We start from the raw sequence: 24,768 nt of genomic DNA, 5'->3' as shown, positions 1-24,768 counted from the left end.
AACTAGGAGTGGAACTGGAGCAACCAAGCTGTCAGCTTCAGATTGTCCAGATTTGGGGTTGGCAAGTCCGACGGATGGGAGATTAGATCCGGACTGGGATCCAGAATCCAAGGAGGATTCACTAGGTGAGACCACAGGTAAGGGAACCAAATTTGCCGTGGCCAGAATGGGGCAATGAGAATCATCCTGCTCCCCAACCGCGAGGCTTTTTGTAAGAGTTGCAGCATCAGGGGTAGAGGAGGATAAGCATAAAGTAGACCGGGTGGCCAAGCATGCACCAGAGCATCTCTTGGAGTTTCCCCTGGAGGGGGAATCAGAGCGAAGAAATTGCCACATTTGGTGTTTGAGGGAGAGGCAAAAAGATCGCAGCAGGGCTGCCCCCATATTGCGAATATCTGCTTCGCTACTAGTAGGTTGAGAGACCACTCGTACGGGGTAAGAAGGGTGCGACTGAGTTTGTCCGCTAGGATGTTGGTCCGCCCCGGAATGTGCATTGCAATCAGAAAGCGGTTGGTGGAGATCGCCCATTCCCACACTCTCATGGCTTCGCGGCATACAGGGTAAGATCTGGTTCCCCCCTGTTTGTTGATGTACCAGACAACCAACATGTTGTCCGACTGAATTGCAATCGTTCCTATGGGAAGGAGATTCTGAAGTGCTTGCAATGCGTACAGCACCGCTCTCATCTCCAGAACGTTGATATGCAGGGAGCTCTCTGTATCGTTCCACGTGCCTTGGACCATCCTGCCTGAATAATGCCCCCCCCCACCCGAGGCGGGAGGCGTCCGTGGTCACCATGGCAAGAGGGGGAGAGGTGCAGAAGGGTCGGCCTGTATGGAGGTCCGAAGCATGGAGCCACCATAAAATAGCCCTCCTGCAAGCCTTGCTGATAGCAATGGGGTGGTGAAGAGGAAAAGACAGAAAGGACCATTGCACTAGAAGGGTCCATTGCAGTACCCGCATGTTCAGACGGGCGTATGGAAGGAGCGTTATCGCTGCCGCCATGGAGCCCAGTGCCCACAGGACCAATTCCACTGGTGGGGTCTCTGATTGGAGGATAGCCCGCACATGGAGTTGCAAATTTCGAAGTCTCTCGGACGTTAGAAAGGCTCGTAGCTCTCTGGTGTCTATTCTGGCTCCTATGAATTCTATGGCTTGTGTCAGGGCCAGAAGGGATTTGTCGGCATTGATAGTGATGCCTAACTGTGGGGCTAGGTGGAGAAAGAAATCTCTGGCTGAGCAAAGTAGATGCCTTGTTGGGGCGGTCAGGAGCCAGTCGTCCAGGTACAGAAAGACCTGTATTCCCTGGAGTCTCAGGTGGGCCGCAATCAATGCTAATACCTTGGTGAACACCCTGGGGGCTGTGGTGAGGCCAAAGGGAAGGACCCTGAAGTGGTAGTGACTGGCTCCCAGCCGGAAGCGGAGGAACCTCCTGGATCATCTGTCTATTAGAATGTGGTAGTACGCATCCTTGAGGTCTATAGAGCACATCCAATCGTTCTCCCTTAGAAGGGGGAGAATAGATTGAAGTGCGACCATTCAGAATTTTTCCTTGGTTACTGACAGGTTCAAGCGGGAAAGGTCTAGAATCGGTCTCAAGTCCCCCGTCTTTTTTGGCACCAAAAAGAACCTGGAGTAGAACCCTAATCCAAGCTGGTCTTGGGGGACGGGCTGGATGGCTCTTTTTCTTAGCAGCTGCTGAATTTCTGCGGCTGCGGCCTCCCTCTGATCGGGTGGTACATCGGGGAGGTTCTTGGATTTGGGGACATGAAGTAATGGTATTTTCTACCCTCTGGATATAATTCGAAGCACCCAGCGGTCTGTCGTGATGGACTCCCATGCCGCTAGGTGCTCCGAGAAGCGCCCCCCCGACTGCCTCCAGAGTCGAGCAGTCGGGCAACCCTTCAGGGCTGCTGCGTGGGCCGTTCAGAGAAAGGTTCTCTGGACCCAAAGTTTCTCGGAGCCCCCCTGCCCCTGGGGCGGCGTCCTCCCTGTCCTCCTCTGCCTCGGAAGGACTGGTTGTCCGGAGCGGGTTGGGAATGTTGCGATTTCCGGAACCACATCTTCTTCTGACCCATTTGGTTCTTTGAAAAGGACCGCTGGAGTGCAGAGAAGCGGTCTCCGATGGCAGACAACGTCTTCCCGTCCTTCTCGCTCTGGACAAGTGTCTCGCGAACCGTTTTGCCAAATAGGGCAGAACCATCGAAAGGGGCGTTCGCAAAAGACGCTTTAAAGGGCTCCGCAAAGTCACAATGACGGAGCCAGGCCTGACGTCTCATGACTAGGCCTGCTCCGCTAGCCCTAGTGGCTCCCTCGGTGGCGTGGGACAATAGCTGCATAGAGGTATTTGCAATGGATCTCTGAGTGGCCATTCGGGTGGAGTACAACTGTTTGTCCTCTGCCGACATGGACTCGGGGGGGGGGGAGGCAGCGTATTCTTTGATAAGATCCCGCTGCATCCTGATGACATGTGCCATATAGTTCAGAGACCTTACCGAGAAAGTCGCTGAACTAAAAACTTGCTTCCCTAAGCGGTCCATCGAGCGGGACTCCTTGCTCGGTGGATGGACTGAGGGGCTCTCCTGAGCTAGTTCCCTCTTCGTGGCTGCCGCCGTCAACATGGCATCTACGGGGGGACCCTTGCTCCAGTGCGACCAGTCTGAGGGGGGGGGCTTTGTATTCTGTCCGGGCATTTGGGTATTGGCTCCACGGTGTCTGGATCCTTCCACGCCCTGGTGGTAATAAGGTCCACCAAGGGGTCGGCCGGAGGGGACATCCAAGAGGTAGACGGGCCTGCTTTGAATGCCTCCAGAAACACGGACTCATCGGAGGAAGACTTGGGGGCAGACCACCCACCTCTGATCCTCAGCATCTCCATGATGTCTCCAAAGGAGACATCCTCAGGGGGTGATCTTGGGGAGCCTTCCCCTTCATCCAAGTCCGTGTCCTCAGTTAAGGACTCAGGGGAGTCCACGTGCCTCTTCTTGCACTTATGTTTGCAGGGCACTTCCTCAGGGGGGCTGTCCAAGGAGGCCTCGCCAGCAACATCCTGTTCCAATGGAACCATCTGGGACATTGAAGTAGGCTGTCCCTTTGGCCGGGTGATGGAACCCTGGCCCAGCAGAGAGGGAGTGCAGGGTGGAGCCGAGACAAGGGCCGGGGGTCCGGATGCTCTCAACAGAGCCCTCTCCACTACATCGAAGGCCAAGGGGGAACCACTCTCTCTGGGCTCCGAGAGTCGGCTCCCACTCCCATCCGATGAAGGGATCGGAACCGGCGCTGAGACCATCGGATCCAAAGGACCAGTGCGCTCTGACCTGGACGGAGCCGAAGGCACACTGAATCCCTCGGATCCAAAGCTCGGGCCACGGCTACGAGAGGTCGGATCCAACAGGCTCGAGGGCAGGGTCGGATCCAAAGTACCAAGTACTGTCGGCGCCGACCCACCCCCCGGCTCCAATGCTGCTCGGCTCCGAATGCTCCGAGCCCAGATAGCGGGTTGGAGAAGGAGCAATAGGATGGAAAAAAGATGTCGAGCTTCCCCCCGAAGGGGGGGGGGGAGGCAAGAGCACTTCCATCTGCAGCTGGGCCTGGATGAACCTTCGCATCATCCGGTCCAAGTCTGCATCGGACATACTGAACGTCGATCTTGAAGAGGTCACCAAGGTAGGCCTGGAATGCCGCCTCGATGACCTCGATGGAGATCGGGCCTCCTCCTCCTCGGGCCCTGGGGAGAAACAAGGGGATCGGAGCTGAGGAGGAGGAGACCTAGAAGCAGTGGAGGGAGAAGCCCGCTTAGCTGGCAGGGCCGAAGCGGAGGTCTCGGCCCGCCGCTTGTGGTGCTTCTCCCTCCATTTCTCCCTCCTGGCCTCCCTATCCTCCGGCGCTTTTGTGGGAGTTTGAGTCCCAGCCGAAGAAAGGGGGGCAGGAATGGCAGCAACCACAGCCTGTGGTAGAGCCACAGGAGCGGCGGAGTTCGGGGGTAAAAGTCCCGCCAAGACCAGCTTCGACCTCCGCTCTTTCAGTGCCCTAGGGTTGAACGCTGCACAAATGGCAGAGCCTCAGGTGAGATGTTCAACCCCAGGCACCGAATGCACTGAGTGTGGCCATCAGCCGGGGAGAGCTTATGGCCACACTTGGTACATTTAGAAAAAATGGCTTTTGGGGCCTCAGCCATACTTAAAAGAAAAGGTAGTGTTAAACACACAGGCCCCAAAACACAACACACACACACACTCACTAACAACCAGCGAAGGGAGGGAAAAAACTAATTAAAAGAAAAATATTTTTACACTACAGGGAACCTAACACTTACACACTTTATATTTTTGCAAAAAAAGAAGAAAGTTGACAGAAAAAACACACTTAACTGACAATTACTAGTCGAGCTCAAAGGAATCCAGCTATCCACAAGCGCGGCAAACTAGATCTGGGGTCATGGAGGGTTGACAGGGGATTATGGGTGAGGGGAGGAGCTAGGAGCTCGGATCCATTAGCTTGAAACAAGTTGCCAGCTCGGATCCGATATCGGATCCAAGACCCACAGGTTGCTGACAAATGAAGTCCCTACTTCAGATCTGCAGGCTGTGACAAAAACATCCTCCAAGGCAGACAGAAGAGGAGGAATAGGAGTAGGTCTTGGAAATTTCAGTTGCAACAAAAAAAACAATAATTCCTGAGGGACTGAGAATCATCGTTTTCCCTGAAACAAATGATTTATTCAAGAAATATTTTCAGAGAAATAAGAATAATCTACGATGACTGGCCAAAGCCACAATCTCTTCAGAATCTGAATCAGAAATCTGTGGTGATTACACAGTCTGTGCTTTCACAATCATTTGGAGGTTCAAAGTCTTGAATTTCTCTCTAGAAAATGACAAATCCCTTTTCTCTTACCAGAAACAACCATACAGGAAGGGTAAAGAGCATGCACTAAACCCTGTGCTAAGAACAATAAATTACTCCTGATCAGAGTAACTGAGACAGGGAAAGACCTGTGTTTATGTTTTGTTTCTTTTTGACAGGGAAATCTGAAGAAACAGACCCACTATCGTGCAGCAAAAGACTACCTAGGGATAGGGACAGCTTTCTGCCTCAGCAGAGTGGCACTCCCTGCCTCTTCTCCCAGCACTGACAAGAGTGGCTCTCCCTTGCCTACCAAGGGCACCCCAAAATCCACAGAGGATGTGTCTAATCACTGGTACATTGTGGCTGTAGGAATTACAAAGCAGAACTCAAGGAAAAAGATGAATGGTCTGAGGAAAAAGGTGTGGTTACAGCAGAGTAACCCACCTGCAGCAGAAGTACTTCATCACCCCGCAGTGGTGGCAAAGGCTGCTTAATAATCTTTCTGTTTTTGTGGCTGGAAGAGGAACTGGTAGGCTACTCCATGGTAAAGCCATATAAGGTGCCTCATTCCCAGGGAAAACATGTAGCAATATTCTTTAAAACAGGCAAGTAGTAAAAAAGCAACTTCTTCCACATTAAAACACAGTAAAAACACTCAACACTTACTCCAGCCTCCAAACAGCACTAGTTTCTCCACAAAGCAATTTAACATCTTTTTACCACAAAAGTAAAAAAGTAACGATCCATGAACACAAGTTATATGAGATTCAGTTAAAAAAAATCCTAATTTAAGTTTCACAGAAAAAGTAATTTTTCTTTCACAAAAAGTGAACAGGAAGTTTCCTACCACAAAAGGAGCTTATCTGTTCAGCAATGGAAATGCATTAGCTGACCTGCCATACTTCCCAACCTCCTAGCACAAAAAAATCTGGACAGAGCCAAAAAAATAATGGGGGGGGGGAGCAAAGCCCCTAAAATAGTGACACATTTTAAATATTGCTCTCAGAAACTTAGAAAGTGTGCACAATAAAAGGGCTTGTGTTACCATGCATTTTCTGAATGATATGAAGACAAACTCAAATGCCTGTCATTATTTATTGAATTCAATCCTCACTGATTTGCTAGAAAAATCCAGAAAACCACAAATTTTATGAGGAAAAGACCAAAAATATGAGTTAAAATTCTGAACATTCTGCGAAAATCTGGACATTTGAGAGGTATGTTTATGATCCTCAAAAGCCCACAAAGGAGCGGTCTCTTCAGCAACAGGAAAACTCTGAAGGGCTCCTGACCAAACCTGAATTTTATTTAAATAAATAAATAAAATAAATAAATAAAATAAATTTAGTTCAGCTCTCTAGGACTATCTGTGTGTGTGTGTGTGGAAGGCACCCTGAAAGCTTTAGAAGTTCGCCAGCTGTTGAATCTTTGGCAGGATTCAACCCATACAGTTAAGGCTACTGCAGAAGTGATCAAATGAAGTCCCAAGACTGGAAAAACTCCCTTATCAGCCTCAACAAAAAGTTGAGATCCCACATCAAAACCTCTAAAGCTAGTTATTTAAGGCAGAATTGCAGCAGACACTAAACATGACCACAAAGCCTTCTACAGTTATATCAAGAATCTCCACGGCAATAGCCAGATTTGCTGCGAGTTACTACACAATGGTATCTCCTATACTGAGCCAACATATATTGCCAACATAGTGGCTGACAGATTCAGTGCCAACTTTACCCCTCTCACCCCCCCCAAAGGGCCAATCACAATACAGGAAAAATGACAGGCGCCCAGCATTACTGCAACACAGGTTAAAGTTGCATTGTCCAAGGCCAAGAATACAGCTTCTATGGGACCCGACGATATTCCTGGATGTGTTCTACATGAACTACAATGTAAATTGGCACAACACCTGTGTGCCCTGTTCAATCACAGCCTCATCTCAGGCTTTGCACATAGAGAATGGTGCACTGCTACAGTCATCCCTCTCCACAAAGGGGGAGCGACTACAGACTCTGGGAATTATCGCCCCATTAGCCTGCCGAGTTTAATATGTAAGGCTATGGAGCGCATCATCATAGACCTAATGGATACAGGGAATTTCCAAACTCTGGATCCCAAGCAATTGGGTTTTGTGAAGTGTAGATCATGCCTGCTCAACCTGGTTGACTTCTTTGAGTCAGTCACCAGAGCTGTGGATGAGGGCAAGTCAGTTCATACAGTCTATCTTGATCTGGCCAAGGCCTTTGATACCATTCCACACTCAGGAATTATTGACAGACTCACTAAACTTGGCATCAACTCTTATATCACTAGTTGGGTTTGAAAAAAAGCCTTACTTTTCAGATGTAGATGAGAATCCAACCCCTGTTGTAAGAAACAGACATCCATCTAATAAACTTAACATATGTCTTAGTTATTCTAGGAACATAAGACAATACATGGAAATTATTAATAAGCATTGGAGTGTATTGACAACTGATACACAAATGAGTAGGTACATACATTTGAAACCACAATTCTCATTTAAGAATAAAAAAAGTTTAAAGAGAAGGCTTTGTAACCCAAGAGACTCTGTAACATCTACAGACAATATAGGGACTAGACCTTGTGGGAAATGTTAGGTGTGCATATACATGGCAAAAGATATGTTCGTTTTTAGACATCCGGATACAGGGGAATTGTTTAATATCAGGCCCAGTGCAACATGTGACAGTTTGCATGTAGTGTACCTTGCTGTGTGCCAAGTATGTAATAAATTCTATGCCGTCAAAATGGACAGACAGCTTAAGGACAGGGTGAAAGAGCATTTGTACCACATTAGGAAAAAAGAGTACATTTAATGCACTAGCAAAACATGTTAAACTACAGAACAGCATTCATTTAAATTTGTACTTCTGGGGAAATCCCTAGAGAATCCAAGAGGAGGTGACATTAGATGAAGAACTGAAGAACGGGAGGCAGAATGGATTGTGAGATTGAGAGCAGATAAGGGACGTGGTCTTAATGACCATGTACCCTTAAGACCTATACTCAGAAAAAGGCCATTACATAGATGAAAGGGATGCTATGTTTTTGATGTAGTTTTTACCTTTAAGAGTCCGAATGGTTAATCATGTGACTGGATTTAAATGGTATAAGAATGGTGTTACTTAGATTGTATTCATACACCTGGAGACGCATCATTGTGAAAGCGCTTGTGTTTGTTCTTTTATTAAACTGCTGAAAAACCTGGAGCTTTGCCTTAGTTTGTTTTCTGCAATTGGACTTCTTTACTTGTACAAAGGCAACTGGATATCATGGGGATATATTTTCTGTCTTACAATAAGAAGTGTGTTTTTCCTAATGAGCAGCAAAATAAGCGTATTGGATAACAGACTTAACACCTGCATTAAGCAGCATCTTTCTACTGTACAAGAAGGCAGAAGGCTCTGTGTTTCACTTGTAATTGTACCCTGCCATTATAAGGTTTTGAGTTCTTTAGTGCTGGAAATAATATCATTCTTCCCTGGTACGCCACAGCTTAAGGATGATTACTTTGCACCTTTGCCTAGAAAGGGGCATAATCCCTAATGGTTTGGTACGCCCACTCTACCATGTACCACTACCCAAAGGAATATGATCTCAAAATGCAGCTCTTCAAATTCAATTAATTCCAAACAATCATAAACTTATTTTGTATCAGGCAGACCAACCTAGAATGACACTGTTGCAACTTGTCCTGCCCTTCCATGTCATCCTGGCACTCTATTAACTACCTGATCTGCTTTGTTTGAGAACAGAGATTAATGCCTTGTTTTGAAATCTTTTTTTTTTTTTCCTAGTGGTCTGCTTTTCTTAAAGGCTTTGCACTCATCCCATTGGGGCTTCAAAACACAGCATTACTGAGACAGTCTTTCATCAGGTCTAACATCATTCCTTTCATTTCAAATATTTATCTGCATATGAAGATTACCATCTCTTTGGACTGGGTAGGGGGAATGAGGTTCCTCAACAACCAGTTAATGACTCAAAAAGTGAAATGAAAGACTTAGCCTGTTTTTAAAATGTACAGATTACAAAGATAATTCTGCCTCTGTAGTAAGCAAATCTTCCATCTTGTCTTTCTGTCTAATCCATCACGGCAAAGCAAAAAAAAAAAAAAAAAGTTGCAAATGATAGATATAAATCACCATTGCATTGTATTTGTTGGTCAAGTTGTAGGAAGCTAGAAACTCTATAAAAAGAATTACCCTTTAGCTGTGTTAAGCTTGAACATGCAGCTATAAAAATGGAGTGACAGGAGAAAGCACCCATCATTCTGGAGTTTTCATCAAATCAGGAAAATACTTACTGGATGGTGTTTATACAAAAGATTAAACAACATTATCTGATGACAGGAAAGCAACTAAGAAGAGTTAACTACATATATATAAATGCTAAAGGGTTTTATAATACCCCCAAGCTAGAAAAGGTATCCATGTATATTCATTATATATGTTGGAAGACTTCCAAGTGTGTGTGTGTGTGTGTGTGTGTGTGTGTGTGTGTGTGTGTGTGTGTGTGTGTGTGTGTGTGTGTGTGTAGAAAGGTGGACCTGAAAAAGCAAACAAGAAACATCTTAAAAATTATCAAGCAGCAAAGTATACAAAATATCAAATCACAAAGATTTTACAAATACTAATATTTTGTTTAATTACCTGAAGTTTCTGATGCAGCAAACAACACTTTAAATTGGGAGAGCCGCTCTCTAGTCTGTAAAAGACAAATTTCCATACTTACTAACAATGTATTAATATAGTTTAGCTTGATTTTCATTGAAATTAGTACAAACTGACTGTAAATACATTTTCTGCATAATCCTTTACAAAACACTCCAATGACATCCCCTATTACATGACGAACCTTGACTAAATCATTGTTCACTGTCAAGTTTCAATCACAAGGAGGATGGTTACAAGCATGTTTCTAGTCAATTAAATAAACCACAAAGTGACAACGATGGAATGGAATGAAGCCCATAATTTTAAACCTTAACTAACATGGGACAATACCCAATGCTTTCTCACTTTTTCAACCATATATATCTATATATATATCTATATATATCTATATATATATATATATATATATATATATATATATATCTATATATATATCTATATATATATACATCTATATATATATATCTATATATATATATATCTATATATATATATCTATATATCTATATATATATATATATATATATATATATATATATATATATATATATATACCTGAATCAGACAGACTAATACACAGCAGAATGCAGAATTCATGCTAAGATTACACTTCACACAGAATACTCAAGTTAGCAAACATGGTTACATTCATTAAATCAATATTTACTGGAGTATGGGGGGAATAATGGATTCTGCAAAGTGCTAGCATGACTTTTTGGGGGCACACAACAGAAATATGGTGCTTTCACCTTGGGCTGTGTCCAAGTAAACTCAGGGATGATGATAAAAGGAATGGCTAAAGCTTCCCACATTTGGAACTGTAGTATGAAAGTCTCACAAATGAAAAATGTATTTTTGAGAGACGTTTTAGAGTAGGTAAAGATTTACATTCAGAATAATGACGTGTGGCCTCATGATGCAGTTTAATCTGTAAAGGCAACTCATTAACAAATGTGAGTCTACAATACAGCTGACAGTTGTTGATGGAAAAAGATTCATGTTTTTCCAGACATAACTGACTGTTAAAGCTATGTCTATGGAATTACTGCTGACCTGTTTTCAGCCTAAGGCATCCCACCATTCGACTGTAGACTGAATTCTATTGGTACCACTGCATTCCTTCCTTCCAAATGTCCCAGAAACCCTTGATCACTTTGCTAACCTTTCCATTGCCACCTATCACTAACACTGCATTCTTTTTCTTCCAAATGTTTCAAAATCTTAAAATCTCTTTTGACTTGTGTTCCTGTTTCTTGTAAAACATTTTAGGCTCCCACTATCTTTACGTGCAGCAATGGTTTTTAAATCAGTCTTGAATCATTTTTGAATGCCACCTATGCTTTACTTCTGTAACTTATATTCCCTCATACTTTTCCAGTTCATCCTTGCTCACCCAACCAACTTGCCCACTAACAAAGTGTTGTAGCTGATTTCCTAACAGAACTGCAAGACCTAGAACTTCAAAAGATTAAGTGAAACTCACACACAACAGAGAATTATAAAATTCAAAGTTATACTTTCCAAAGATTTTTGCAAGCCCACGTATCTACTAATGTGGAGGGGGGGACCCTATGTCACCCACACATTTTCTATTTACATGTATATACATACATACATACATATATGTGTATGCATACGTATGTGTGTGTGTGTGTGTGTGTATTATATCCATTCATCCATCCTCAAACCCTTTTTCCCATTTTTTTACATGGGGTTGGGGTGTCATTTCAACAGTGACAATCATCTCGAGCCAAGGTTTATACCACCGGGTAGCTAGCCCTTCAGCGGCAGTTCGTCCGTACCACTCACTCACACCCCCGGCCAAACTGGAATGTCCAATCCACCTACTGCATGTCTTTAGAATGTGGGAGGAAACCGAAGCACATGGAGGAAACCCATGGGACCACAGGGAGGACATACAGACTCCGGACAGAAGGAACCAAAGAACCTCTTGCTGTGAGGCGACAATGCTAACTGCTGCACCACAGCAACTGCCCACCTATATATATATATATATATATATATAAAAAATGATATACACATGTATACTATATGTGTGCATATACATATATATATATATATATATATATATATATACATACATACGTATATATATATATATATATATATATATATATATATACACATACAGGTGTCCCAGTATAAATCGAAAATCTGGATGTTTGACCTGTGTTTTGTCGACTCACAATGGTCAGCATATGCAACTCTCTGACAGCTGTGTGAGAGCAACAGTCTACGGGGTAAGGAGATATGCTCCAAAGGAAAGCAGAATGCAAGAAAATTATGCTGTTATTGGTGGGTCTTGATGCAGAGAAAGCATTCAAAAGAGTAAGCTGGAATTTTATGAGTAGGGCTAAGGCAGCATTTGCATTTTTTGATACAATAATAAGGTTAGTTAGCAGGATATATGAGGAATCAGAGGCAAAAATCAAAGTGGGAGGGTTGCTCTCTGATCAGTTTCATCTGAACTGAGGAACCAGGCAGGGTTGTCCTCTTTCCCTTTTATTTTCTTTATCTTTAGAACCATTGACAAAAAAATAAGGGACTCAGAAATTCAAAGATATAATTGGTATGGTGTTGAAGAAAAGTTGGCCTTATTTGCAAACAATGTTATTTTGTACCTGATATAACCAAAAAAGCACATCTCAGTGTTATGGAGCGTTCTAAGACTGCTCCAGGTATTTTCGGAATATACAATTAATGAAGTTAAAGGGCGGCCACGGTGGTGCAGTGGTTAGCATTGCTGCCTCACAGCAAGAGGTTCTCCGGTTCGATTCTCGGCTGGGGTGCCTTCTGTGTGGAGTCTGCATTTCCTCCCTGTGGTCTCGTGGGTTTCCTCCAGGTGCTCCGGTTTCCTCCCACATCCCAAAGACATGCAGTAGGTGGACTGGACACTCTAAATTGGCCCTAGGTGTGAGTGTGTGCGTGTGTGTGCCTTCTGTGGAAGGTTGGGTGCCGGGCTGGCAACTCGACACTGTAAAACTCCACTGCCAATCATGAGCGGACAGGTGATCTGCTGTGGCGACCCCTAACCTGGAAAAGCCGAAAGAAGAAGAAGAAGAAGAATTAATGAAGTTAAAACAAATGTTCAGGAACATACATATTTATGGGAACATGGCAAAATGAAGTATTTAGGAGTATGGATTAAAAATGACTCTGGTGTGGCAGATAAGGATATGTGGGAAGAGACTAAACAAAAGATAATACAAAAACTGAGAAACTGAAATCTTTTGCCTGTGGGTATGGATAGCAAGACACAAGCAGTAAAAATGTTTTTAGTTCCTTTCATTTTATACACAGGTCAAGCATATTTTTATCAAACACATTAGTTGTAGATAGTAATTAATAGAGTTGAAGGATTTTATTTGGGAATTGAAGAGGGCTAGAATCAACACAAGCAGTAAAAATGTTTTTACTTCCCTTAATTTTATACACAGGTCAAGCATATTTTTATAATACACAGAAGTTGTAGAAAGTAATTAATAAAGAGTTGAAGGATTTTATTTGGGAAGTGAAGAGGGCTAGAGTCAAGTGGGATAAGCTGATCCCCCCAATAGAACAAGGTGGTTTATGACTACCTGATTTGAAAGGATATTTTACAGCTACACAGTTAAGGCTCTTACACATAACACAAGTAGAAAGCTACAATTTAAAGTGAAAAGGGAGGATGATGAAGCAGGTGGTTAATTCAAGAAATAAGGAAGGAATGGGATTTTGGAAGGAGATCCTTTAGGAGAACAGCAGTAGTCATGCAGACTACTATATTCAAAAAATAATAGAAAGTATACTAAGAACTAAGCCAACATGAGAATGTAGAAGGAAGATTCTGCCAATAGGGATGATTGCAATTTGGGGTACAGAGAACAGACAACAGGGAGCTGGAATTTACTGGAGGGAGCTGACAAAGGAAACAAGGTATTAGGAACAAATAAGTAGGGAGGAGAAAGGTAGTAATATGGGAAGAGGCCAAGAAGATATTTGGACTTCCTGATAGTGATTGCCTTCCCTATCAGGGATTGATATTGGAGTATAGAAAAAGAGAAAGGGGTAAGAGAATCTTAAATGAAAGGCCTGGACTGGTTGAGGTTTTGATTACATCTAGAACAGAAGCTGCTGTTAAAAAGTTACAATTGCTAGGGCATTTAAAATATTGCATGACAACTACAGGAATCAATCAGAAGAGGTCAGAAAAAAAATGGGAAGAGAGATTAGATATGCAATTCACAAAGAAACAATGGAAGGATATGTATGGCTCCCCAAATATGCAACACGATCTAAAAGATTTAGGATTTTTGCCTGGAATTTTTTGCACAGTTACTTCTATATCCCAAGCATACTCCAAAGAATTTTTCCTGTATGATGGAGGAGAAAGGGGTAATTGGAAATATATGTTTTGGGGGTGTAATGAGTTGGCAGACTTTAAAAATTCCTTGAAGAGTACTCTGTCAGCAATACTAGGTGAGCAAATGAGTGCAGCCAAGGAAATTATTTTTTAGCTGGGATACAGGATGTGAATTGCCTAGACATAGTAAGGCCTACTTAAGTTTAATTCTGGTGGCTGCCAAAAATACAGTTACTAGAAAATGGAAATAAAAATCTAAACCAACTACACGAAGTAGTGAATACTGTAACTGGGATAAAACAACAGGGAGTGGTGGGATCTTTAGAAAAGGATAGGAGCAAATTACATATAAAAAATGAAACTTGTGAGAACAATCCATGCAGAAAAATATTTTGGAGGTGGAATGAGGTTCAAGAGAAGGCATGAACTGAATTTGCTTATGTAATGTTGTTTAGATTATTATGACATATGCAATATATGGGATGTAAAATTTTTGTAAATGTAAACTTGTTAATGTGGTTTGAGTACTTTTATATAAATGTAAGTTTGCCTATGCCACAGGTGATAATTCAACAGAGATAAAAAAAAAAAAAAAGCGGGAGCTATCCCTAAATCCAGGTCTCCCTTTTCCCTCCATGTTCCAAAGCAGTCGGTCATCACAGACATCTTGGACTGCTTAGTTTCAGGACAGCCTGGAAGATAGACGCCTTCTGTTTTCCTTGGACAGGAATATTGATGTCCTTTTCATCCTTTCCACTAATATCCAAGGTACTTCTGCAAATTAAGAAGGAATCCCCCAAGATCCTTGTGGTGAGTCCTTTCTGGCCCAGACAACCATAGTTCTTCTTTCTTTTTGAAATGTCCAGGGGTAATTACCACAAGCTTCCTTACTGACTGGATCTACTCAAACAAGAACAAGGGTATTACATCTACCGAGACATCAATCAACTTCAACTGACTACCTGGGTGATAGGATTTCTTTTGGGCACCTCTTTACTAAAGATGTGCAGCATGTACTAATGGAGGCAAGAAAACCTGCTACTAAAAAAATCATACATTAGAAAATGGAGAAGATTTTCTAGTTGGTATCAACAACATAACCAGTACCCATTCAAAGCTAGCTGCTCCCTGGTTTTACAGTACTTGTGTGAGTTACTATCTTATGGCCTTTCTTACTCTTCTGTCAAGGTTCACTTACCAGCTATTTCAGCATGTCTGCCTATGGATCCTCCACTTTCAATGCATATCAAAATGCTTTTGAAAGTGGTTTTGCATAAGAGGCCTACAAGAAAACTGGTGGCCCCTTCTTGGCAGGGGTGTAGCCAGGATTTTTAAATTTGTACTCACATGTCTCATTACTGCTCTCCCCTCCCCAACCAAGTTGCAAGCCTTGTTGATAAGCTTCATATAAATTAGTTTCTCTTTTCTGATCAGTTGGCACCCCATAACTGTCAAGCCACTCTCCTGTTGCTGTATAGAGTCATGCATTCCTTCAGATCCAAGGTCTAGGCTTATTGAGAAGGGGGGAGGGGTTCCTAGATTTTACACTCATCTGAGAAGTGAGGTAGGATCTGGGAGTGCAGCCAGCATCCTAGCCAGCCAATTTTGTTTCCCTAGCCCTAAGCCCCTCTCTTAAATGCTAACACCAGTGTTAGGCTGGGCAAACAATGCTGAGTAGCCTGAGTGTGTGTCCTGTCCTGCGTCCATAAGGTGGCCTTACCTACCGGTGTCCTCCTGCCTACCCCAGCTTGGCATCTTTTCAATGAGCTTTCTCCTCCACTACGCAGACACTTAATGGTGTCCCCCTCTTCCCCAGGACAGGCACACCTATCCTTCTTGTCTAAGTTGCTTAACTCAGGTCACCTGGGCTGCAGTCAGAACTTTATCCCTCTATGTCACCAGTGAGGCTTTTGCTTCGCATACTGTCTAGTGACATTTTTGTGACATTTGGACATGCAGTTAGAAACTGTGTTAAGACTTTAAAGACGAAAATCTGCAAGACCTTATTAGTTTCAATTTGAGTGCCAATTTACAGTTCACAGTACCTACTGCAACATTTCAAATGCTTGAAAAATCAAAATCAGTTGTACGGGCAGAAAAAAATATGCTTTTAGTCTGCATATTTCAAATACTTTGAAAAGTTCACATTCAGTGAATATAAATGTTTTAAGTTGTGTACTGTATTGCAGTAGTACACTAATAACATTTACTGTAAATGTGAATCAGAAGTAAAACGTATTTACAGTCTGTCAACTTTATATGAATGCAGGACAGAAAAATGTATGCTGTAAAAATATAAAACATTTGAGCACCTTATGAAGTTGTCAGTCATGGCATGATGATCCTAGGTAAAGCAAGACTAAATGTGTAATTAGGGAAATAAATACAACATTATGATACCTCAAAGTATTCCCCTTATTCTGAGGTACTGTGATCTTGGAGTTACATGTACATGTATCAAAAGTGTATACGCACAACTTGCATTTATTTATCCTTCTTTGACTTGATTAGTAAACTAGACTAGTACCCAAGGCAGCATTTATATTACCAGGGAAAATTTAGCCAGGGCACTGGGGAACTCCTCTACTCTTGGTAGTTGGGGGGAGGGTTTGTGTTACACATCCTGATTTTCTGTTTCCTGTCCAGGTACAGAGGCAGCCAGGAGGAACAGGGAGAAAACATGGCTGATTCAGCTGTTGCTGAAAATGGAGTGAAAGTTGTTGAAAATGTAACTGAAATGGTAGAATTGCTACCAGAAGTTTTTTTTTCTGAAGATGCAAAAAAACAGTGATACTGGAGGAAAAGCAGAATGCAGCTGAAACAGAGATGGGTTCAAAGGAAACCTTTCAGAGGAGATTGCTTGAAGGAGAGAGAGTCACCTCTGAAAAATGCATAATTACAACGCTCCAGTCTGGGGGGTTGTGGGATGATTATTTGGAAGAAATGGTAAACCAAAGTGAGCCAGAAAATGGTGCAGCAATTTCATGGAGTGACATCATGGAAAAATAGAAGAAGAGACTGTGACAGAAAAAGTTCCAGAGACAAAACCTTATGCAGAAACTGTTGGAGAAGGAACAAAGAAGAACAAACACATAAAAGAAACAAAACAGAAGTATACAGTATGTGTGAGCAGTAAAAAAGAAGAAAGTTTGGACAGATATGAGGTTTGGGACTTTATCATAGCATCTCTGGGTGTCAAAGCGAAAGAGGTACAAGTATTTATTTTAATTAATAAAGAGACTTTTTGTGACTTGATATTTGAGACTGGACAGGCCATTGAAAATGTTTTTGGGTAAATATGAACAAAAGAAAAATATTTATCCATGGTTAGAATATGTGGTGCAAGCTTTTTACAGACAAAAAAAGAATAATAATCCAGTTTAGAATGGTTGAAGCAAAATAACATTTATTAACTACATGTAAAGAGGTAATGGACACTACAAAAATATACGATGAAAGACTGTGGACTGGGGGGTGGGAATCTGGAGTAATACTGAAAATAGAAAATAACAATGTTATGCAATGTACGTAGTATTATTAATGTTCATGGTAATAGGGGTTTTGTGAAATACAGGTTCAGCCAAGGACTTATAGGTTCATTGGTTGGTAGTAGGCTATTGGCCCTAGGGCCTATACAAGCCTAGCCATAACAATTCCCTGGCTATTTTTTCCCACACTATTTAGTTCCCTGGGCCCCTTGTCTAGCAGGGCAACTGACGTGATCCCTGGGGTGAACTTCCTTTCTTCCATCCAGTCATCAAGGTTCCTTTTGAAGAGGGCCAAAGAGGCGCTCTGCTTGACATGTATGGGCAATATATTCCAGAGTCTGGGGAGTCTCTGGGTCAGGAACCTATCCCTCCAGCATGTTTTGTTTATTGTGATGACAAGGTTTAGATCCCTGGAGTGTGTGGCTCTGAGGGATTGGGATTTCTTTAAGTGTAGCATGTCCAACAGCTCTGGGTTTGACATGGCCTTGTATGTTAAGCAGAGATCGCCTCGGAGTAGACAATATGCGACAGAGTATAGCTGGAGTTTTTTAAGGTGGTCAGCATAGGGAATCTTCTTTAGACCTGTGATTCTTTTAGTGAGGTATTTCTGTGGCCTTTCCAGTTGTTGCAGATGTCTTGAGAGGTACATACCAAATGGGACGTTGTACTCTATTAATGGGTCTAATGAGGGATGAGTACAGTGGGACAATGATCTCCTTTTACCTGGATGAAAAGCCCTTAGTGATGAGGTGTGCCACATAGAAGGATTTCCTGACTGTTGTGGCGATGTGGTTACTGAAAGTGAGACCACTGTCCACCTGTGTCCCCAAGTCCCTTATCACACTTTCTGTGTTTAGTGTACTGCCACCTATGTGGTAATTCATGGGTACATGTTTTTTCCCAAAGAGGATAACTATACATTTCTTGCCATTGAGTTTGAGCCCATGGCTCTGGCACCAAGCATCTGTTTCTGTAAGGCCCTTTTGTAGAATATCCACATCACTTGGGGATTCAATAATGGCTCCCAGTTTGCAGTCATCTGCGAACTTTGTTAGCCAGAGTCCCTTAGTGTTGGCCTGTACTTTAGAGAACTAGATGCCATACAAGAGAGGTCCCAGGACTGAACCCTGAGGTACTCTACTTGTCACTTGTCTGGAGCTGGATTTGGAGTCAGCTACTTTTACAGTGTGAGTTCTGTCAGTAGGCCAGTTGGCAACCCATTATTTTTGTGGAAAAAAATGATCATTTAATCAATTAATGTGATAAAAAAATTTATTTATGGGGATAAACAGGGCATAATGCAAAAAATGTGATTTAAAGTGCAAAAAATGTGGCAATACTAGGCATTCATGGCTAAAATGTGAAATGAATGTGCAAGAAAATGAAGTTATACAGGAGAAAGAGACAGAAGAATGTGTTTTACAAGAAAATGTACAAAAGATGTGACTGACAAAGAGGCTGTCGATGATCTTAAAGAAAGTAACAAGGAAAAAGAAACTGAAGACAAGTGAGGAAGAAACTGACGAGTAGAGTAAGAAAAATAATTCGATAAAAAAAAGTTAAGGAAAAGAAAATTGAAAAATATAATGCTTAGAGAAAATAAGAAAGGAAAGGGATACACATTTTATTATACTAACTGTTCTTAAAAGCTGAAAATAGCTTTAAATGTGAACAGTATGAAAAATCTTAAGAGAACAGATATATTACAATGGTGTGCTGCAGTAGAAGCACATATTGTTTTTAGAAGATATCAGATTATTAACAGAGGAAGAAAGAACACAAACTGAAAAACTTTGGAATGGTGCGGTAGTTTGTAACATGGGGAAAGAAACGTGCTTGGGCATATGTATATTACATGAAGAAAGCTTTAAAATATTAGATGTAACCCTAGTGGAACTAGGACGAATTACAATAATAGACTTGAGATGAAAAAAATGCATGTATAAAATTATAGCTTTACATGCATATGGAAAAAAGACAGAAATGATGTTAAAACTATTCTTGAATATATTTGCATAAATATGGATATTATAGTGGTGGGTGATTTTAACTGTAATTTAAGGAAAAAGAGCAATTGCGATGTTAAAATGGTTAAAGAAATTATGAAAAGTGGAAAGTTAAGTGTACGGGAGAATAACCACTGAACCTATAAAAGGAATGAAATTAGGACAAAAACTGGTTATTTTTTAATATCTGATAGTTTAAAAGTTAAAAACAAAGGAATTAAATATGCTGGATTTTCAGATCATCTGGCTATATGGGTTAAAGTACAAGAAAATTAAGAATATATATAAGAATAGGAACAGGAATAAAGAGAATTAATGAAAATGAATTAGATTTTGAAGAGAAAACAACTTATGGAATTATGAAAAAAATATAAATATGAGCGAGTTTTATGATAATTGGACTTTTGGTGGCTTAATTTTAAAGGGAAATATAAAAAATGTTTTTAGAATGTATAAAGAAGAGAAGGAAAACAGAGATATAAGATATTAAGTCAAGAAACATTCAGAGACTTATTAGAGAAGAAAAATTCCTTTTATGAAAAAGAAAGAGAAACATATAAAATGAATCAAATTAAAATTAACAACTTATATTAACAAAAATATTGTTTACAAGGAAAGTGAGTAGTACCACCATATTTGAATAAAATAATAAAAGAAGGAAAAATAAGAGAATTAAAAAATAAGGAATGTAGCAAATAAAATAGTAAGAAGGAATATATGAAAAACAAAATATGTATTAGAATTATTTGTTAAAAGAGAAGATAACAGAACAAATTTATAAAGGTGAAAAATAAAATAAAGAAGATAATGAGTACTTAGAACAAAAATATCTATGAAGGAACTGAATGAAATTCTAAGAGATATTAACATTAATTCTGCAACAGGATTGGACGGAATTGAATATGGTATGTATACAGAAATGGAGTGGTAAAAATCATTTTTGTACACGTTATGAATGAATGGTTAGAAACTGGAATTAAAGAGAAAGATATGCACAGGAGTTATAGAATTTATATATTAAAAAACAAAATAAGAGAAAACATTGGAGATCTATAACACTGAATAGTACAGATTATAATTTTTTACGAGAATAATAACAAAAAAATTACAAAAAAAATTTGATAGAATATATAACCAAAATGTATTTGAAGAAAAGGAAGTCAAGAGTTATTATGGATAATAAGAGAAATAACTGATATAAATAAAAATGTAGAGCCAAAGGTTATGATACGGGATACAAGTAAAGCCTATGATAATATTCAATACAAATCATTATGGGGAATTTTGCAGACATATAATGTAAGCAAAAAAATATTAAAAGTAATAAAATCTGTTTATGAAACGAACTATATGAAACTAAATGTAAAAGGCTAAAGTGGGGAAGAAATAAAAATAGAATGTGGAATAAAGCAGGGCTGTCCAGCTAGTAGTATAATGTTCTCATTAGTTATGAATGTAATAGTGAAGGAAATATTAATAAAATGTCAATTAGCGGTGGATACAAAATAATTAAGAAAGTACAATTGCCAATAATGTATAATTATTTGGATGATATTGTATTAATTGTTAAAAATAAAGTAAGGGTGGAAGAAGTAAATGAAAAATTAAGTATACATTTAAAAAAAATTGGTTTAAGAGAAAAGTAAAGGATATGGTTTTGAATGTATAATATGAAGTATTGAGTTCAATGAAAAATATGTAGATATACTAGGAATAGTATTTGGAATCAATAAATACAGACAGCAACAATGGGATAATGTACTCAAAGAAGTACAGGATATGACTATGTTTTGGAAATCATATACATTTTCATACAGTAAAAAGCACATTTGTTAAACATCATGGTAACAGGAAAAATGCTTATTTTGCTAACATCTATATGATTCCTAGTAGGAAAAGAAACTACTGACTATATTTTCTTTTATATTGGGCTCTATGCTGAATGCAGTCAAGACAGGGATTCTATATATGAAAGATGAGCAAGGAGGTTTAGGTTTAATACACCCAATAGTACATGATGCATCTTTAATTTTAAATAAGGTATTAAAATGAATTATGAAGGAAAATTAAAATGTTATAGAAATTATACTATATTATAAATACAATTAATTGTGGGAAGGAATGGAAATTAAAAAAAAAAAAGAAGTAAAAGCAGTGTAAATAAAGAAATGAAAGAGTACCAAAACAAAATTATGCTATGGAAAATAAAAAAAGATTATATGCGAGAAAAATAGGAATGGTACTTAAATATTATGCAAGCATTTTATTGCATTGATCCATGGAAAGATTTAGAAATAGGTAAGAAAAAAGCCATAATGATGTGATATAACAACAATAAAAAGTAACAGGTACAAGCATGCAAAATCTGAAGGTAATGCTACTCAATGCTAGAAGTCTAAACCTCAAAATGCACTCTCTCGAGGCACTCCTAAAAATGGAGAACATCGATATCTGTGCAGTAACTGAGACCTGGTTCAAGGCTCCAGAGAGGACCCCTGCAATACCAGGCTACAACTCTTACCACATTTTTCGGCCATCAAAGCAGGACTGAAACACTAAAGGTGGAGGAGTGTCTATATTCACCAAGGATATTCACACCACCAGGCTAGTTGCCCAACACAATGCTTCTGAAATTCTCCAGGTGCAACTAACACTAGGTAAGACTGCAATCCAAATTGTAGCTTGCTACAGATCTCCCACCATACCCCAAGATTCTCACTACAACTTTCTAAACATAATGGAAAATATTAAGATAGAACCAAACACCCTAATACTGGGTGATTTTAACTACCCTGCCATTAACTGGGAAAGCTACTCATGTACCAACACCTTTGCCCAACGGTTCTTGGAATTCATAAATTCCAATGCCCTGGATCAACTAATCCATAGTCCCACCAGGGGCTCCAATATCCTAGACCTGGTCATTACCAACATGGGAAATCGATGCTCCACACCTATGGTCACCCCCTCGTTAGTCACGTCTGACCATAACCTAATCACCCTTAACATCCACATCCCACCCCCACCCCCCAGTAAGGAAACCTCTATAAAAAAAACTTCTCCAAAGCCAACTTCATGCTACTCAAGTCAGAAGTGACAAACTTCATGACACCCATGCAGACAGGAGCTGAAAGTTCAACTGCTGAATCCTACACTAAGGCACTGTACGAGCACATCCACTCATGCATAAATCATGCCATCCCAAATAGAACCAAGATGCTCTCATCCAAAAAAAAAGAAGCCAATCTGGTGGTCCCCTGCCATAAACAAACTTTACAACAAAAGGAAGAAACTGTTACAGAAAAGAGGAAAATCCCAGGATGCAAAAAACTTCCTTAACAGCCTCAGTAAGAAACTGAGATCCCTCATAAAATCCTCCAAAGCTAGTTACGAAAATAAAATTGCCAAAGATTCCAAAGACAGCAACAAGGCATTCTATAACTATGTCAAGAATCTAAATGGCAATGCTCAGATCTGCTCTGAGCTAAAACAGAATGGCATTAAATATACTGATCCCAAGGATATTGCCAATATCCTGGCAGATCGATTCAATGCCAACTTCACGCCCCTCTCACCCCCTAAATGGCCCATCTCAATACCGGAAGATTGCCAAATTCCGGTAATAACGGCCACACAGGTAAAAAATGCACTCTCCAAAGCTAAGAATACAGCATCCCTGGGACCAGATGACATCTTGGGCTGTGTACTACTTGAACTACAATATGAACTGGCACCTCACTAAGTGTCATGTTTAATCATAGCCTCACCTCAGGTTTCGTGCCCACTGAGTGGCGCACAGCTACAGTTATCCCACTCCACAAGGGGGGATCCACCTTGGATCCCGGAAACTACCGTCCCATCAGTCTGACAAGCCTTATCTGCAAGGCCATGGAGCGTATTATCATGGAACTTATAAACAAAGACATTGGCAACCTTCAAACACTGGACCCCACCCAGTTTGGGTTCGTGAAGGGCCGATCTTGTCTCCTGAACTTGATTGACTTTTTCGAATCAGTCTCCAGAGCCATGGACAAGGGTAAGGTGGTCCACACAGCCTATCTAGACCTTGCCAAGGCCTTTGACACCATCCCCCACTCTGGAATCATAGATAAACTTACTAAGCTGGGCATTAATCCCTACGTCACCCAGTGGGTTGCTAACTGGCTTACTGAAAGCACCCACACTGTAAAAGTAGCCGACTCCAAATCCAGCTCCAGACAAGTGACAAGTGGAGTACCTCAGGGTTCAGTCCTGGGACCGCTCTTGTTTGGCATCTACTTCTCTGAAGTACAGGCCAACACTAAGGGACTCTGGATAACAAAGTTTGCAGATGACTGCAAACTGGGAGCCATTATTGAATCCTCAAATGATGTGGATACTCTACAAAAGGGCCTTACAGAAACAGATGCTTGGTGCCAGAGCCATGGGCTCAAGCTAAATGCCAAGAAATGTATAGTTATCCCTTTGGGAAAAACATGTATCCGTGAATTACCATATAGGTGGCAGTACACTAAACACCGAAAGTTTGATAAGAGACTTAGGGACACAGGTGGACAGTGGTCTCACCTTCGATAACCACATCGCCACAACAGTCAGGAAATCCTTCTATGTGGCACACCTCATCACCAAGGGCTTTTCATCCAGAAAAAAGGAGGTCATTGTCCCACTGTACTCATCCCTCATTAGACCCATTATAGAATACAATGCCCGTTTGGTATGTACCTCTCAAGACATCTGCAACAACTGGAAAGGCCACAGAAATACCTCACTAAAAGAATCACAGGCCTAAAGCAGATGCCCTATGCTGACCGCCTTAAAAACTCCAGCTATACTCTGTCGCATATCATCTACTCAGAGGCGATCTTTGCTTAACATACAAGGCCATGTCAAACCCAGAGCTGTTGGACATGCTACACTTAAAGAGATCCCAATCCCTCAGAGCCACACGCTCCAGGGATCTAAACCTTGTTATCACAATAAACAAAACATGCTGGAGGGATAGGTTCCTGACCCAGAGACTCCCCAGACTCTGGAATAGATTGCCCATACATGTCAAGCAGAGTGCCTCTTTGGTCCTCTTCAAAAGGAACCTTGATGATTGGATGGGAGAAAGGAAATTCACCCCAGGGATCACGTCAGTCGCCCTGCTAGACAGGGGTCCAGGGAAGTAAATAGTGAGGGAAGAAATAGCCAGGGAATTGTTATGGCTAGGCTTGTATAGGCCCTAGGGCTGATAGCCTAGTACCAACCTATGAACCTATAATGATTCTTTATGGAGATTGTCTATTAGAAAATTGACAGTTAAGGCAAATATGCCATACAAGAAAAGGCAACATAGAATATGTAATAAATGTGGATAGTTT

The 24,768-nt window shown here is 41.0% G+C and overlaps 1 protein-coding gene across 4 annotated transcripts in view; it reads right to left on the bottom strand.

The window, feature by feature from the left end:
- RAB3GAP1 (RAB3 GTPase activating protein catalytic subunit 1) overlaps positions 1–24,768 on the bottom strand; it is a 2,239,542-nt gene that overhangs the window by 636,951 nt on the left and 1,577,823 nt on the right. For all 4 annotated transcript variants that reach the window (XM_044074944.1, XM_044074945.1, XM_044074942.1 and 1 more), the window contains one exon: positions 9,525–9,579. In XM_044074944.1, the coding sequence (XP_043930879.1) occupies positions 9,525–9,579 (55 nt within the window). The remainder of the gene's footprint in view (positions 1–9,524; positions 9,580–24,768) is intronic.

This window comes from Protopterus annectens, chromosome 6.part0 (genome assembly GCF_019279795.1).
Source record: "Protopterus annectens isolate FY-2018-M chromosome 6.part0, PAN1.0, whole genome shotgun sequence".
In the NCBI taxonomy this organism is placed as follows: Eukaryota; Metazoa; Chordata; order Ceratodontiformes; family Protopteridae; genus Protopterus; species Protopterus annectens.
Note: the sequence above shows the minus strand (reverse complement) of the source record. Positions and strands in the feature narration are given on the sequence as shown.